The 17,888-nt window shown below is 41.5% G+C and overlaps 1 protein-coding gene across 2 annotated transcripts in view; it reads right to left on the reverse strand.

Annotated features, from left to right (window-relative positions):
* LOC102300495 (glypican-1) overlaps nt 1-17,888 on the reverse strand; it is a 43,149-nt gene that overhangs the window by 11,588 nt on the left and 13,673 nt on the right. For both annotated transcript variants that reach the window (XM_005923870.3, XM_042220674.1), the window contains exon 2: nt 331-489. In XM_005923870.3, the coding sequence (XP_005923932.1) occupies nt 331-489 (159 nt within the window). The remainder of the gene's footprint in view (nt 1-330; nt 490-17,888) is intronic.

Consider the following 17,888-nt stretch of genomic DNA (forward strand, 5'->3'; position numbering starts at 1 on the left):
TGTGTGTGTGTGTGTGTGTGTGTGTGTGTCTCCCCTGAGATGAGGGGATCAGCTTATCGTGTTTCATTGTTTCTGCCTGACTCCGCTCTCATTATAGCACCCAGTCAGGGGTCCCCTTGACGCACACACGCACACTTTTGTACAGTGACACACACACCCACCCTCTCCAGCTGTAGTATTGAGCGGTGTGCACGGGCAGAGCTTGTAACAAACAAAAAGATACACAACACACTAATGTCACACTGCTCTGGGCTCACTTCTGAAGCTTTGCTATTCGAGCTCAGCTAGTAATGAGTGTCTCGCACACAAACACACACACACCGTACTTACTGTCAAAGCTCCTGTGGAGACCATTGAAGACAGCCTGCAGCGACCTGCCGGCCTCTCTGATCAGTCCCTCTGTTTCTTTGGTGCTCAAACCGGCCAGGTCCTCCTCCATTGCGCTGGTACAGCAAGTCGGGCCCTGAGGACACATCCTCAGATGTTCACCTGACGCAGTGAGAGGGACACTAATTAATTAATTGGGCTTAACTGAATTGACATTATCTAATAAATGAACTTGTCAGCTTTCGAACATGTCCGTTTTCCACCATCCCGAACAACCACGAGGTGCAGACTGGAGCTGTAACCGATTCTATTATCACTCATCGGGATGGCAACAGTCAGTTCACCACTTTATCTTAGATTGAAATATGTCAGCTACTGCTGGACAGTATGAGGCCCCCCTGAATTTGCATCTAGCGCCATCTTAGGTTAACATTTGAGTGCACGTTGAGTCTACTGTCGTAATATATCTAAATCTAGAGCTACAAAGAGGACAAAATTGTATTCTGCTAAATTAATGCGCGCAAAATAACTCACGCTCCAATCAGCTGTAGCTTTGCTTTGTAATTGGCAGGTATTTCCACATCTACTTGCTAACCTCCTCAGAAAGATTAAAACATTAATACCTGCCAAACATCAAGATGTTACAATTACAATGAGGCTAATCTCTACGTAGTGGTGCCGATAAGATGCAGAATGAGACAACAGAAATCTTTCATCTCATCTCAGACATCTTAACGTATTACAAACATGCTTTGTTTCTATTTATTCGACACATGCCAACCCCTCCGGTCTCACATGATTAGCAGGATCTGGCATGTATGCAGATGCTGTTGGACCACTTTAGTTACTGCTGCAGTAGTATTTGAAAACTTCGAAATGAACTTGTATCTGCTGTGTGTTCCTTGTGTGTAGTGCTCTGCTAATATTTGGCTACTTAATTACAACTTGGCTGCAGGACACTCTCTTTCTATGTTTTTGCCAGAGTAAAGAATTTGGGTGCTTCTCATAAAATATTTATGACACTGCTGGAACCGTTTTATGCATTCAGACAAGATGAGCACTATTTACAGTGTATACAGTATAGCTGATTCATATATAGCACCAACAATGACTTTTTTTGCCCTGCTTTCCCCTCGGACTGTATATTTGTGTGTCTGCACTTTTTGAGGAAGTGTGTAAACTTGATTTAAAGTCTGTAATTGTTTTGTAAAAGTCCCTCGTTGGAGCCCATATTGCATTTAGCATTACTAAACATATTCATTTTCTTTAGAATCCATATTATTTCTGTTTGCAAACAATATTATTTATTTAACAGAAACAAAAATTTCCAAGGTCGATATTATCAGCCCTCTGACAAATGGACCTTATAATATTTAGCCATAGCAGAAACCACTGCTGTGCAGTGATGCGTTCTTTTGCATTGTAATGCTAAAACTGAGGGTTATCTTCTAAAAACCTCAGCAACAGTTTGAGCTGTCACTTGAGAAATCATCATGCCAAAAGCAAAAGAAATCCATTTAGGCTAAAAGAATTGTTGATGCTCACAAAGCAGAAGACGGATATAGTTATATTTAAGGATAAAGCTATCACAACAATTCCAAGTTGTAAAAACTGGAGTCAGAAGTATCATCAAGACATTCAGAGAGACACACAACACAGAACAAGCCTGACAGAGGATGGAAGCAAAAGAGTTCAAAGACTCTCTAAAGAAAACTAGTGAGAGACGTGTTTACCAAGATGGGAAAGTCGCGAAGAAGAGAGGTTGGAGACCAAGAAAAACTCCCACAAAAGTGACACGTTCAAGCCAGGCTGAAGTCTGGAAAGATTATCCATACATCCTTTGGCAAAAACTGGGTCCGGGTCATCGCTTTGTCTTCCAACGCGACAAGAATACAGAACATGCGTCGCTCCTGGAGAAGAACTACCTCCCGAAGACCAAAATGAACATTGATTGACTGGGATGTACCGGCCCTGACTTGAATTCCACTGAAAATCTGTGGGCTGAACTGAAGACCAAGGTATATGCCACAAACCATCGAATCTGGAGGAGCTAGGCAGATTCGTCAAAGAAAACCGGGCTGGGATTTCTCAGGAGATGTGTGTGAGACTTATTGAAAACTACAACCACCGACTCCAGGCTGTTATCCAGCTATGCTTTGACCCTGGTATTTTATTTTTTCTGAAATAATTTGGTTTCTGTCTGCAAAGTAAAATAATTTGAGCATCCAGAATAAAACTAGGCTGTTTGGAAAAGCTGTGTTAAAAATTCCTTGCTCTGTTTGAAAACTTTTGGGAAATATTTTTAAAAGAATGACATTTTCATTCCATTTAAAGCGAATAATTCGGTCGTTGTCTGATCATGACATTCAAACATCACAGAAATGCAGAATCAAAATGTGAAAATGTATCGCCTTCAGCATTTTATTATTTTTTTGTCTCTGGTCTCATGGGGATTCCCAGAAACTGAAAAAATTGAATATTCTTTTCCCCACATACACAAATAAACATTCACAAAGTCTCAAAAGCAGTCTGCAGCATGGACTGGTTGCCTTCAGGATTTGTGTGTGTGTGTGTGTGGGTGTTTATGTGGCTACGTCTGGAAGGGTTAAGGGTGAGTAAGTACCCCAAGGCTATGTGCATCACTGCTCTCTGCCTTCTTAACAGTTTCGGGAATCGGGTGTGTGTGTGCAGTTCTGTTGGTGTGGGTGCGCACGCGTGTGTGTGTGTGTGTGTGTGTGTGCGTGTGTGTGTGTCCACTGCAGTAAGTGGAGCAGAAGGGGAGATGCCTTCATCATCACTGCTCCATGAATCTTTCATTGGCACTGGGTGGTGTGTGTGTGTGTGTGTGTTGTTATGTGTGTGTGTGTGTGACTCTGTGTGTGTGTGTGTGTTAACCGATAACCGAGAGCGAGATAAATGGTGGCATCTGGATTGCAGGAAATAGGACTTTTGTATCACCTTGCTTCTTTTCTCACATCCTGCTTTTGATATTTGGAATAATGTTTGTTTCACTGCCTTGCACAGAGAGTCACGGCGTTAAACCCGTCACACGCCCATCAGCTCTAACACCGAGATATTCTCTTTCATTCGGTCTTTAGTGTCAAGTGTAGGTCTGAGATGAGACGCTTCACTCATCTGAGCTTTTAAAAAAATCTACCAGTCACACCTGCTTCTTCACTGAGCGGCGAGCCTCATCATTAACTCACGTTGGAAGAAGCTCTTTAAAAGAACACTAATCACATCCTCACACTTAAGCTGTGAATTTTCACGACGCCCACAGTCCTTTCAATCTGATTTCCGGCGATAATCACTGAATCCTCATCTTTGTGCGCCGTAATTACAGCCTCACTGCCAGTTATTCCAAACATTCAATCACATATTTAGTCAAATATACACTTTGATATTATACGATCAGTTTGGCCAATTTTCCACACAGCTCTGCAGATTTGTCTCTGATTGGACAAGTAGAAATCATTCATGGGTGCTACTTTTTCAAGCATTTGATAGTACAAATAAATCCTTTACTAAATAGCTTATTCCATTTTAACAGCATTTTAACTTTTAAATGCTATTTTATCAACTGGAGATTTTGTATTCAATATGAAAATCTTAAGTGTGCGATTGAAAATTTATTAAAAATGATTTTTTAAAAAACATTCTTTCAGTCAGTGCTTGCACTTTTGGATTTGCACAAACATTTGGGCAAAGCAATGAAGTAGAAGACCAGAGGCACTTTTTTTTTCTTCTTGCACTTTTTTTCCGCCACAGTGTATATTTTGGAGATCATTTCCCATTCCCATACATATTTCATTCTCACTACTGGACAGAAAAAGCACAAACTTGGGCTATTTATTTATGACAAAATTTATGGTTTAGTATTTGGTGTCAATCCAACCTAAAACTTAAGATAAAAATAAAACAGAAAGTCGTCATATGGGCTCTGAAAACTACACCCTGAGGCCATCTTCGAGTGCGCGTGCACAGCAGCTAATGTTAGCATTTCGCCGTCGGTTTGCTTACCGACCGTGAAGACACGGGGGCGTTTTTGTTTTTTGTTGTTTTTTTTACTACAAACACATATGCTCTACTGCATTCCTGGGTTTCTGGGTAATGGAAGCAACCGGGATCCTGCTATAAAAACGTAATTTATTTGGATAGACAGAAGTGAGTGCAGCGGTTACACACTAACACATGTGTACAAAAAGCAAGCTTGCAAACATGCTCGCCCACACATGAAAGTGCATTTAAAGGAGCCGGGGAAAAAAAGCAGAGGGTCCATCAAAGTGCAGGTTATCTGGGATTAAGCGGCTTGCTCGAGGGTTTCGTGATGGGAAATGGAGAGGCATTGGGCATTCATCTGCACACAGAGGCAGAGTGAGATTGTCAAAATGGCAGAAACTCCTTTTAAGCGAGACACAACTTTTAAGTGCCCCGGAGTAAAGTGGAGCAGGGGAGAGGAGAAATCTGGTTGCTCACACTGTTTTTTGCCCTCGAGCTACAGCATATATTTAGTTAAGTTAGCTTCCTTAGGGGTAAACACACATTTTGCACTAGACTTACGGGAACCCTCACTGACATAATCCATCTCCTAGTGCCCAAGGCCTCTTTCAGATAAGAAAAGCATACATAACACATATATATTTGTGTATATATGTGTTACTTTTCCATGATTCTTTGACCCCGTTCATGAAGACACCTAGTGTTAACAAGAGTCATGTGACTCAATTACAGGAGGAGAGCTCTAAGTGTTAGCGTAAATACACCAACAATGTGGTGACAATGAGGTGACGTTCCTTTGCTTAAGGAACATTTGGACGCTGGAAAGGGCCTCGTTCTTTTAGGACTTTGTATGCCTGTTACATGTGTCCAGGGGTCTACTGCACACACTTATGTATGCGACATGAATGGAGGTGTACATACTTGTTCAACTCCAACACGAGATTAGTAGAAGCCCGTGGAAGGAAAGCATGAAATGGGAAGAGCCTGGGCTCAGTGAAGATCCTCTGATACCTGCGGATAGAGTCATCTTTGAGACCGATGAAATATACTTAAAGGTCTGTTAATATAAATGGATGCTGCAACCAAGTAAAGCCTATGGATGAGAAAATCCAGGAATTTACTAGGGAAGAAATGGCTTTGCCCAACTGGTCCTGTGCTGGACATTTGCAAACAGAAATGACTAAACAACTTTGCGTGTGTGTGTGTGCGTGTCTGTGGTGTGCATCCAATCACACGTGGCCACATAATGAGAGGTCTTCTGATACCTGGTATGAAGGGTATGCACGTTAATACCAGCTATGTTCATAATTTCCCTGCTGTGGTTTTGTAAGGTGCTTGTATTCCTTTATGGTTTAAATGTGATCTACGTTCATTTTTTTTTAACTCCACACCCAACTGTTTAAAATGCTTCATGCCTCAAGGTTAACAGCTACCCAACCCTAGCTATGGAGGCTGGGTTTTGTTTGAATTGGCCACATTTGTGGTATTCAATCAGGTATAAAGGCAAAAATGTCCTGAATTGCTAAAGTATGCAGCGAGATGTGTTGTATTGATGGCTTTAAAAGGTTATAAAACATGTGAGCCCTGTCATGTCAAATAGGTGTGTGGGGGGTGGGGGTTTTAGACAGAGTTTAACAAGTGAATCCTTTGTTCTGAGCTACGTCTTAAACTTCCTAACTTTTATCCCTAAAACCTGCAGCTTCCTGAAATATTTTCGCCTCAAATGAAGTTTGCTTTGGACTCAACCCATCTTTGCGGAGCGTCTCTGGTCTCATGCGCTGGCATATCAACCACTGCATTTGCACACTAGGGTAGATGCCAGTATTCTTCTCTTTTTTTCACAGGGTTCTACTAAAATAGATATCCAGGAACCTCTCTAAACAAATAAATACTTTGGCTGATCTCTCACTTCTGGCTTAGCTTTACCCCTGGTCGTCTATATGAGCGCATCCTTCTTTAGATCCTAACAACTGTAACAACCTCCGTCCGATTTCCAATCTACCCTTCATTTCTAAAATACTCGAAAAAGTGGTTGCAGCTCAACTTCATTTACACCTGGTTAATAATCTACGAGAGATTTCAATCTGGTTTTCGCTCATGTCACAGTACAGAAACTGCTTTACTTAAAGTCACTAACGATCTTCTAATCGGAGCTGACTCTGGTCTTCTCACCATTCTCGTCCTTTTAGATATGAGCTCAGCCTTTGACACCATTTCTCACTCTGTACTTCTAAGCAGACTTTCCTCTCTCGACATCTCTGACACACCCCTCGCCTGGTTTCAATTATATCTCCTCGACCGTTCCCAGTTTATTCAACTAAGATCATTCCGCTCTTGTCTATTCCCCGTCACCTCTGGTGTACCCCAAGGCTCAGTTTTAGGCCCTCTTCTCTTCATAATATACATCCTCCCTCTAGGTACCATTTTCTGCAAATTTGATCTTCAGTTTCACCGTTTTGCTGATGACACCCAGTCCATTCTTGTCCACAGTCTTGTTACGTCCCGTATTGACTACTGCAATTCTCTTCTGCATGGTCTCCCCCAAAAATCCCTCCATAAGCTTCAACTGGTTCAGAACTCTGCTGCTTGCATTATCACCAGAACCCCCTCCTACCAGCACATCACCCCTGTTCTTCAGGAACTTCACTGGCTTCCTGTGAAATTCCAGATAATATTCAAACCTCTTCTGCTCACCTTCAAGGCCATTCATAACCTCGCTCCTTCTTACCTTTCTGACCTGTTAACCACTACCTGTTCTGCCCGTTCACTTCGATCTTCTTCTTCTATCCAGCTTGCTGTACCTTCCTTCCGCCTCACCACCATGGGAAGCAGAGCTTTCAGCTGCTCTGCTCCCAGGCTGTGGAACTCTCTGCCCCCGGAAATAAGAAACATTGGTTCTCTCCCCCAGTTTAAATCCCAACTCAAAACTCAACTGTTCAAATCTGCATATTCACTGTGAATCCACTGTTTGTTTAATTTTATCTCTAGTGTAGGGTTTCAGCAGCAATAACCAGCTGTGACTGAGCAGTTTCCAGCAGTTTTCAACAGTTCCAAGCCCAACGGTGCCAGGTATGGAGCATAAACAGAACTACACTTGTTATTTTTGGGTTTCGCACCATAAACTCATCCCCAGAGTGAAACACGCCTTCATAGAATTCTACTAAAAAGTCAAGGACAACAACCAGAACAGTGCTTGGTGCCACTAGGTGCACTGAACTGGTCAGATATGTACAATATATACAAAAGGTATCCTCAAAATGAAGATCGAGTTAAAGGAGCACAGAGGAGATCAAACGTGCACAGGGGAGAGAATAGGACTCGAAGGAGGCAAACTCAGTGAGGTTTCTGATTTTGTTGTATAATAAACAAGTTCACCACTGCCCTTGGTTATGTATTCAAAACAGATGAGTCACCTAGGAAGCAGTGAGAAACTATTACTTAAGCTAAGTAAACTCAAGCTTTAACCTTCAAAGATGCCAAGGATGGAAAAACAACAACAGCAGCAAAACCTGTTTTTACTCTTAACGTCTAAAATGGAAACTGGTCATCACAAAAAAACCAGAATAATTACTGTACAAGACCGCAGAATCACACACACACGCACTAAGTTATACACGTGCAGAGCACTACCCGCTTGTTTGGTGTTTTTAATTCATTTAAAGTTTTCAAAAGAGCAGCTGTGACGTAAAAGGCAGCTGAGCTGAACGCAACCCTGTGAAAACATGCCGCCGCAGTCTTTACCATGGCGCTATCCCTGTTAATATTTATCAGCTGCTCGTGGTGATGAACACTCCAGATGGGTGGTTTCTCAGGTGCATGCATGATTCAAAGCCATTGCCAACAATCTTTAAAAAAAATTAACCAGACTGCATCCCCCTGAAAATTACTACGTAAGTGTTGGCTAAACACATGCGACACTGCAGGAGATCTGATCGGCAGTGAATGAGTTACTGCGGCAACTTGATGTTGTGCACAAACTGAACGTCTTTCTGTAGTTTGCCTGTTGGATGTGGGCACTGGTATTTGTGATCAACATGAATTATTTGGCCAGTATACTGGCTGACTGCTCACAGATATACTATATATTTTCTGATACGCATCGATATAAAAGTTTGTTGAAAAATCAACTTGTTTTCAATAATCTCCACGTGTAAGTAGAGTATGGTTTGGGTAAAGTTGGCGATCAAGGATCAGAGAATGCAATGAAAGCAAAATCCATTTAAATACAGATTATCCTGTTTTTTATTGGAGGAACACGTTTTTCACCTCATGAGGTTGGCGTGAATCCCGAGGAGGTAAATTCTTTGGTATTGATTATGTGGAAATGTATGATGTGATATTTATGAGGAAAAATTCCTTTAATGCCAAGTAGAGATCACAGACTCCCACAGCCCTCCTGGAGCTAAGTGCTGCATTATAGAACCTGGTTGTGCTGCAGGGTATTTTGCACTTCATCATTAGCGAATCCATTTAATTCAAACCTTCTTTTTAGTTTTGCCTTCAGACAGCTTACACTGGTCGCCAAAGAGACCGCATTCATTTCCTTTTCCCATCAAAAACATACGCCTGTGACTTTCTTCTCTGCATCACACCCTCGCTGTTTCATCTCCCCACCCCCTGAATTCCTTGGGATAGCCCCGACATACCTGAGCTCGTCTCGACAAGCGAGCAAACCTCAGCACAGATTACCTGCATCGCTCTGCGGGCAAACAGAGAGTCATCCAGGCAGGGATAAAAGGCCCAAATCAAGCCCAGTCTGCAACAGGAAGGGTATTATGATTATGGGGGTGACACGGGGCAGAGAACTGGCTGTAAAGTGAGACTACGCTCAGTCCTCTTTTGAGTAAACTGAAACTCAAATTAAACTTCAATACAAGCAAACTTTGAATAAGACAAGCCACCATTCCTACTTTGGCAGCACTCACATTTAATCAAAGACAAATTGTTGAAGCAGCAGTTTATTTAAATACTTGACAGCAGCTGTCTGTTTATCTCAGTTTGTCACTTAAGTACACATTAATTAATCTCCCTCGAATGCTGCGCTGTCAGTGTTCTGGTGGCATGCTGCTGGTTTGTATCAGACACAGCAAAACATATCGGTTCAGCCTCTGGGTATAGTAACGTAATTGGTATTTGCCCTGCGGTAAAATACATTTTTATGTTCATGGGAAGATTTTTATTTGTTTATTTATTTTGCTCCATAAGGTGTTTATCATCTCCTGCATGGTGCAGAAACCACTCTTTTACTGATTCTAAATCAATTCTTACTGGGGAATGTACGTGGTTTGAAAAAGTCGTTATATATATTTTCCCGCTGCTACAGAATATTTGATGAGCTTTCAGCTGAAGTAGCTAATTAGAGCTCAAGTGGACTGCTTTAAATTGACCTGATCACCACTTATCTTAGATCTACTCTATTCAAAGTAAAGTCCTAATCAGACTTGATTTTCTACTAAGACTCTGTGACTACAATCATCATCAGAAACAACTGTATTTTTAATCAAAGTCTATTACTGTTTGACATTTCATCAAACATACTTCTTAGCGACCTTTATGGGAAAGAGTTCAAAAGCAGAAACTGAAAAGGTGAACGTACCAAAACCAGCAGTTGTTTGAGAAGCAACTCGAGGCTGGCTCCCTCAATGAAAGTATACAAGTTAGGCAAAGCCAAGATGGAAGTGCAGTAAATCTAATGAGGTTTTTCAGAAATCTGACGTTAGCTTGTCTGCCATTTTTATGTGTGACAACCACGGTGGAAATGCAGGGTCAAGTGAATAAAGCCTCTGGCACTCAGGAGACCTGTCTGCAACCATTCGGCAACCACTAGTCTCAAGAGAAGAGTGGTTGTTGGGAGTCAAAAGGAAAAAGGACTGCTAAAACGGGATAGGATATTGCCACTGTTTAAATGGCGAGTGGTGAAACCGTGACGAGGAGCCGGAAAGTAAAAGTTGTGCCTCAGTGCTGCAGCCAACAGCATGTTTTCACAAACAAATACCTGATTTCCACTCTCCTCTCAAGGCTTCAAAATGGTAAAAATACACTTCAGAAATTGATCTGTGATGTCACGGTAGCTGCATCCATTGGTTAATTCAAACTATGCTAACCAAGCTTCGTATAACCCTGCTTGCATCACTGAATGTTTTTTTTCATTCTGTAATCTTCGTGTTAATAGGTTAAAATTCAAGTTATGTTACTCAAAGTACACCAAAGTACAACACCAGGTAGTAATTGACACTGGAGTGTTTAATACATGGGAATATTACATAGATTCACCCTAGAAGATACTTTGTTTTAAACTTTATATAATACCACATATATTCTTGGAGTACAAACATACAGTATTGTTATTTGAGCACGAACGAACAATATAATAAGGTTTGAGTATCCACCTGAGCTGAATATGTGTATATGCTGCGTGCTGTGTCTCTTCCATGTCCAAAAGTTTTTCTTTGTGCATAGTGGGAGACCGATGGCACCTGGGCCTGATGCATGAGGGATCTGGGCTGATGCAGGCTGATAGATGGCACTCAGGCCGGCTGCAAAGCTGATGCATGAATCTGCAGGTCAGAGTGACCTGCTGAGGGGAAAACTCGAAAATACCGGATTTTCAGAACACATGACAAGGCAGACTACAGAGTGGAAATCTACAGAATGGATGACCTTGCTAGGCATCCCTCAATAACTAAAAGAGTCACCAAGAGCTGGTGTGGGTGTCTGTCTGTGACGATGTTCTTGTTGTTTTACCGCTTTACCCCCTGGAGGATGCTTTTTGTCTATTTTTGTCCTTTTGTGTAGCTATCACCATTGGTCGGAGTTTCTAGTTACTTAGTAATAACCTGAAATTTTGAGAGACTAATTCAAAATTTTGACTTAGGTTTGTCTTGCATTCTTTAAATAAGCTTCCATAAACAATGTTCACTTAGACACAATAAGATCAACATGGGCTTCAACGCGGAAATCAATGTGGTGACGTGACTGTTACTACAGATACGTGTTTAGAAAAGAAAGCAAACACAGCCACAGTCAAAAGAGAAAAAATAAAACAAAACAGGCTATTTCTCAAAGCATAGCTCGACACCATTCTTTATACTGAATACATGAGATGTGTGCTTAAAGTGGCTGGAGGGCTGTTTTCCCTTCAGACTTTACGCTTGGCTAAGCTCATCCCAGATAGATTTTTTAAACTCATTCCAGCCTAATCATTGTTCTCCATTATGAGCTCAATAAAATAATGACTGCAAAAATAAATTAATACGTTTTTGGACCGTGCTGCAATGAAAACCACAATTACATAAATACAGGAAAAAAGGAAGTTATAGGACCTTTATTCACCTTTAAAAAAAGCTTTTCCAAGTGAATTTTTTAATTTGTAAATAAACCAGCCAATGTAAGTCTCTTAATATTAAAAAACACTGGCCTGGCCAAAATAAGGAACCAATCTGACTCCTATATACCCACAAATACATTTGCTTAGCACAATGCTAACAATAAGAATACACACAATACGCTTAAGATGAACATCAAAGCTCCGAAAACTTCATCAGAACAAGTAATAATCACATGGACCACAAAAATCTAGCAATGTCCAGGAAAACTGTTACAAACATACCGTGCAAGCACACAGGCACCCACACATGCATGCGCACACACAAACCCGCTCTTGTCCCCTTGAGGCCATCATTAGGTGGATCAAGGTCACCAGACACACGATTAAGAAGATCAGGTTAATGCATTTCATAAATACATGCACCAGTTATTAAAATTAGATGTAGATTATAAGCCTTTATTAATCTAAACCATGCAAGCACACACACACATACACACACACACACACACACACACACGCACGCACAGACAAAGGTGGGAGACATTTGATGTTACTCATACAGACATAACACCCTGAGGTTGTAGGTTACTCTAAATGGAACATACATAGAGGATAATCTTGTGTCTTTCTAGCACACACACACACACACACACACACACACACACACACACACACACACACACACACACACACACACACACACACACAACTGCTTACAAAGCTATTATAGCATTTCTGTGAAAACATCACACTGCAGCCCTAAACCGACTCTGTAATCGTATCTTTAATCATAATTAAGCACCTAAATGAACTTTGCTGAGCTGGTTAAAAGTTGTTTAGTGTGCACTTTCTTTAATTTTACCTAATTAAAAGACCATTTTTTTGCACCGTGACAATTACAATATCCATTTTGCTTTACTTGAAAAACTCATGAGATGCTTCCAATATCCGAGACCGTGGAGGCATCTAGCAGGTTAAATGAGACGTGTAAATCTAATTACGCCCTCGGCCACAGCAAACGTACTCCATCACGTAACCTGCACCAACACTGCACAATAATATTTCTCTGAGGTCGGGCAAAATGCGCTCGAGCTGAATCAGCACACTATAAACCATAACTAAAGTATCTCAGATGACTAGTTTCCAGATGTGAGCCTATACGTCAGACTGTTTCAGCTGCTGAAGGAGTAAAATATGACAGCGCTCCCAGGGTGGTGCATCACAGCTGCCTGTTCAAAACGAAAACAAAACAATAAGTCTGAAAGTAGCCGTTCTTGATAAATCAGTTTGCAATCTCTTTTGTAAAATGTGTCTAAAAAGAAGAAGTTTGATGATCAGACAAAGTACAAACAGCGCTGCACACGTTTGGCTCAGGAGCCCCACCAGTCTGCTCAGTGTTTGTTTTCTTGTTTCTCAGTGCTCACACTTCATATCTCTGCTCTCCTTTCACCTCAACCAGTCTAGGCAGCTGTGGCCCATGCTGAGTCTGGTCCTGTCTGGGATTTCCTTCTAATAAAAACCAAGCTTTTCCTCCCACCTGTAGCCAAGTGCTTGCTCAACAGGGAGGATTGTCGGATGTCTATAAGAGGCAGGTTTTGTTATGATTGCTTCTATCCTTAAAAAGACATGAAATGAACTCAAACTTGTAAACTGACATAAATTTCTGGGCTGAACTTTAAACCATCAGCAGTTTTGATGCTCTCATTTTCAGTTTGGACTGGCCTCCACTAGAGGCCTCCTCCAACATCCAAGGAAAAGCTTTAAATGTCGTGCTAGAAACCTGGAGAACTGCTCCTGAAGATTGGCAGAAGTCAGGTGGTGTTCCCATATAATGACTTTCAAGCATGTAAGAATTATACAATGCATTTGCCTTATAACCTGCATTTCTATCTATGTTTGCATGCTTCAATAAATCGTTGCAGCTATTTTCCAGTTTCCTAGCAAAACATAAAGAAATAAAGGCTATCTCAAGACCTTTGTGCAGTGTGCGTATGGTTGCACAACACTTAATGAACTGCAACCCATTAAACTATCAATATTCCAAAGTAGTAATAACAACATTTGACAACCCTTATGAGTTAATGAGGATAGTAATTATACAAATATTTCAACAGGTTCAGATAAGTCCAAGAACAACAAAAAAATAACCTCATCCTATCAGTGAGTCATCTTCTCATGCAGTGTGTGTTCTCAGGAACGAATGAATGCTGGCACAGACTCTCTCATTATTTCTATCATAACAAGACAGCAACAAGCAGACTGACAACTTTTCCACCTCCCTGTTGCAGCAACTGTACAAACCATGAAAAGGCGCACTAGCTGAAACAATCCCGCTCCGTATAGAGCTTCTCTTCATTTATCTGCCAGCAGCCGGCTTTAAAGTTGTACCTCTGTATGTCAGTGCATATTAACTTGCTAAAATAACTGTCTCACATTAGGGCCTGCATCATCTTGTGTCAGTGTTACAGTATTTGTCTACACAGTGAGACTAGAGGCAGCATCACCCTGCATGTAGATGCTTAGCTGAATGGATCTAGCAACCGAGTTGGGTGACATAACATAAACATGGGGCAATATTAATGAGAAACTATTTATAGCAATGTCATTTTTCATAATGATAAATATCAGCTTCAGTTTAATTCTAAGCAAAACTCTCCTTGTCTGACACAGCTTTGGGAAATCAGACCACCTCCAAATCGCCAGTTTTTTGTCACTTCATTAAGCAACAATTTCCTGACCTTGTGCCGGCATCTGACTCTCCTCACTCCTAACTTTCCTAACAGTCTTTCACTTCATCCTGCCTCCCTTTTAACTCTTCTCCTAAAATCTGTTTCTCCATCTCTCAATTTCACTGTCACTGCCTCCTTCCTTTCATTCTTGCATCGCTCCTTCCCTCCTTTCTTCCGTGTCTCCTGCTGAGATGAAAGTTAGTTATGGGAAATGACCTCGCGCTGAGTTAGTGCAGTAACAGCCTATCACGTTGTAACTAATGTGACCTCTGACCTCTGGATGCTTAACAACAGACCCGTGCGCATGGTACAGTGCTCACAAATAAGCAGGGCAAAAAAAAAAGGAAATATATACACATTTTCTTTAGATCACTTTACAAATAAAATGTGAAATCGCTGTATAAGAAGCAGCATTTTTAACATACACACACTCTCACATGCCCCGAGTCTGCCCCAGCCCTGACATCACACACCACATCAAAGCAGCTTATTGCTGAGCAGTAAAAGTGGCACAGTGGTTAGAATTTATTCCCTTGAGTCAGACGTTTACTCGCTGCTTCCCTTTCTTAATGAGCCTCTTACAATAACCCTGTCACTTACTGAGCCAAATTACTGCTACCTAAATGAGGGGCTGATGGTACATCTGTGTGTGTGTGTGTACGCATGTGTGCATGTGTGTGTTTCCGTCACAGTCCCTTCACCATTTAAGGGCACCTGTATGTGATTTAACGTCCCACATGGCCTTCCTCCCAAAGTACGCTTTTACCTTTTTACTATCCAGTGAAAAGCCAAAGGAGGGCAGAGCAGGAGAGAACCACGAGCTGTAATGATGGAAGAGGAGAGAGAAGTAGAGGAGTGGCGAGGCAATAAAATAGAAATGAAAGGAGGAACGGGAGGACTGAGAAACCATCGACGGAGGCAGAAGCAGACACCGAGAGGGAGGAGGAAAAGAGTAAATTATGTGGCTGTAATCTCATTTTAAGAGTCTGATAAAGCTTCTCTGTGTGATTTTGTGATTTAACGTCATAACTGATAGACACTTAGTTACAAAATTACCAGTTCAAAGTGAAAGAGAGGTGGATGTTGTTTTTCCTGATGCTTGCGGATGCAATACACAGTATGGTGTTTACCATTGATTAGAGTGGGAAGATACTTCACACTGGCCGAGAACCAGTTGGAAGATCTGCTCCAAATAGCAACTGGAACCACTATTTTTACAGCAAAAGAATTGAAGTGATGTATAATACAAGTCCTGTTGTACACTCTGTTGCTGTTCAGTTTCTCATTAGCATTCTATTCAGTAGTGCAGTGATGCTAACCAACACAGCTAACGGACAAGGCTTAACAGCCTCAAAACTAATGGCTAGCTTTACAGTGGTGTGGCAGGGCGTGGTTCGTGGTGTGGCTGCAGGGGAGGCTGACACACCGGAGCTCCGTCGGCTCATGATGTCTCCCCTGTATTAAACGTGCTGGGACCTGAGGGGGTTGTTGTTGTGTGTGTAGCTGTCGGCTGAAAAGCTGCAGCCGAGTGTGTTGGAGTATACAGCAAGCGAATAAAGAAGTGCGCTGGAAAGTGCAAGTATGTGGTAGGGTCCGTCATTCGTGCCACAAGTGACTACAGTGTAGATAAAAGACGTGACATCATGTGCACATTGCTTGAGAGTTGTGATGCAATCACCATTTACACTATTCGCCAACCAGTCGGTGTATGCACATTTTCCCATGGTTCTAGATGTCACAGATCAGTCTCTGGGCCGAACTGACAGGAGACTGAATTAATGTGAATGAGATTAAATAAGCAACACAGAACAAAGTGATAGGTCACCATTTTTGAAATGTTACATACAAAACAGAAACTTTAGAAGAAAAATGTACAATTTTTAAGAACTCATCCAATTCCGGGTCACGAGGAGCGACAGTCTATCTAAGCTGTCATTGGGTGAAAGGTGGGGAACACCCTGAACAGGTCACCAGTCTATTCCAAGGAGAGAGACACAAAACCACTCTCATTGTCACAGTTACAATTAAAGTATCATTGATTAACCTAACAAGCATGCCTTTGGACTTTTGAACCCATGCAGGCACAGGGAGAACATGCAAACTCCACACAGATGCTCTTGCAGTGAGGAGACAACACTAACACTGTACTGCCTTGGGGTCTTGGTGTACAGCTGGTTTACTTCCAGCAGCTGAACAAGGATTAGAAGTGCTTCAACACACTTTAATGGTTTACTGGAAATGCTGGAATTTGGCTACTTAATCAACCACAATTCCATCTGCAACCTCTTCAGTAAAAGGAGACAAGTCACCAAGAAAAAGGATGTGCAAAAACTCACTGCAGCACCAGAACAAGAACCACGTTCTGACCCACGTTCAGGGTCTCTGTCCTCAGAGAGGGACAAGAAGATCTTGGAAGATCAGATCCCGGAGAGTGTTGTTAACACCGGAGAGTTAACATCTTGATGCTATGTAATCCATAGTGAAATCGATTACCTTAGTTTTTCATGTAACATAGTGCTAATTAGCAGTAAATACACCGTCCTGCTGAAGCCGATCAATTTTAATTAATATTAAAATCCAAGCCAAACCAAAATCTAAATTCTCACTTGATGGAAACTTGATGGAGACATGGTTGAGGATATACTGTTAGTATTCAAGCTTGGGGATGCATAAATGTCTGTATCAATTTTCATGACTACCCTCTGATCGCTATGGAGATATTACTTGAATCTGAATCAAAGTGGTGGACGGACAGTTTCATCCGGTGTCTAAAAATGAAATAATGTCAGATCTGCAGGCAAGTTACATTAGCATAAAGTGTCAGCACTTACAGTCATTGTTTGTCTTTTCTGCCTACTACGCTATAAGCAGTCAAAAGACGAAGAGAACAAGGAAAAAAAAGAAAAGGAAGGGAAGGAAGAAGAAAAAGACAGAAAAAGAAGTTTTATTTGCCACAGGTAAATAAACTCCATATTTATTATCTTCAACAGAGAGACATGTTTAGGGAAAGATGAATGCTAATATGCTCTGACAATGTGCTTTAATTTAAATGAAAATGAAAAGGAGGGTTTTAAAAAAAAGACAAAAGAAAAACAGCTAAACAGAGTCAGAAAAAAAGAGAGGGTGGTGCAGGCCAACTCTAGTTTGGGAGCCTTTTCTTATTTTGTACAGCTAGTGAACTTAAAATATCCCACCACCCATAGTCCAGCTCGGTGTGCTGCTGCTCAGCATGTGTGTGTGTCAATGTGTGTGTTCACATGGCACCAGCACCGCTGCATAATGCCATAATTCTATGTCATTTCTTGGAGTAGTTAAAGGCTCTTAAGCTAACTACCACTTTTCTCCCCTTCACCCAGTCTGTGAAAAAATCCCAGCACGTGCCAAATGGTGTGTGCCACGATGCACAGAGTCAGCATCTTTCCATGTGAGTGTGCACATTTGTGCAAGTATGAGGATAATTCTGGGGAGGCAAAGATCACTTCAGCTACTGCAGCAACTCGAAGGGG

Source organism: Haplochromis burtoni, unplaced genomic scaffold (genome assembly GCF_018398535.1).
Source record: "Haplochromis burtoni strain Fernald_Lab_line unplaced genomic scaffold, NCSU_Asbu1 Contig_53, whole genome shotgun sequence".
Lineage (NCBI taxonomy): Eukaryota > Metazoa > Chordata > Actinopteri > Cichliformes > Cichlidae > Haplochromis > Haplochromis burtoni.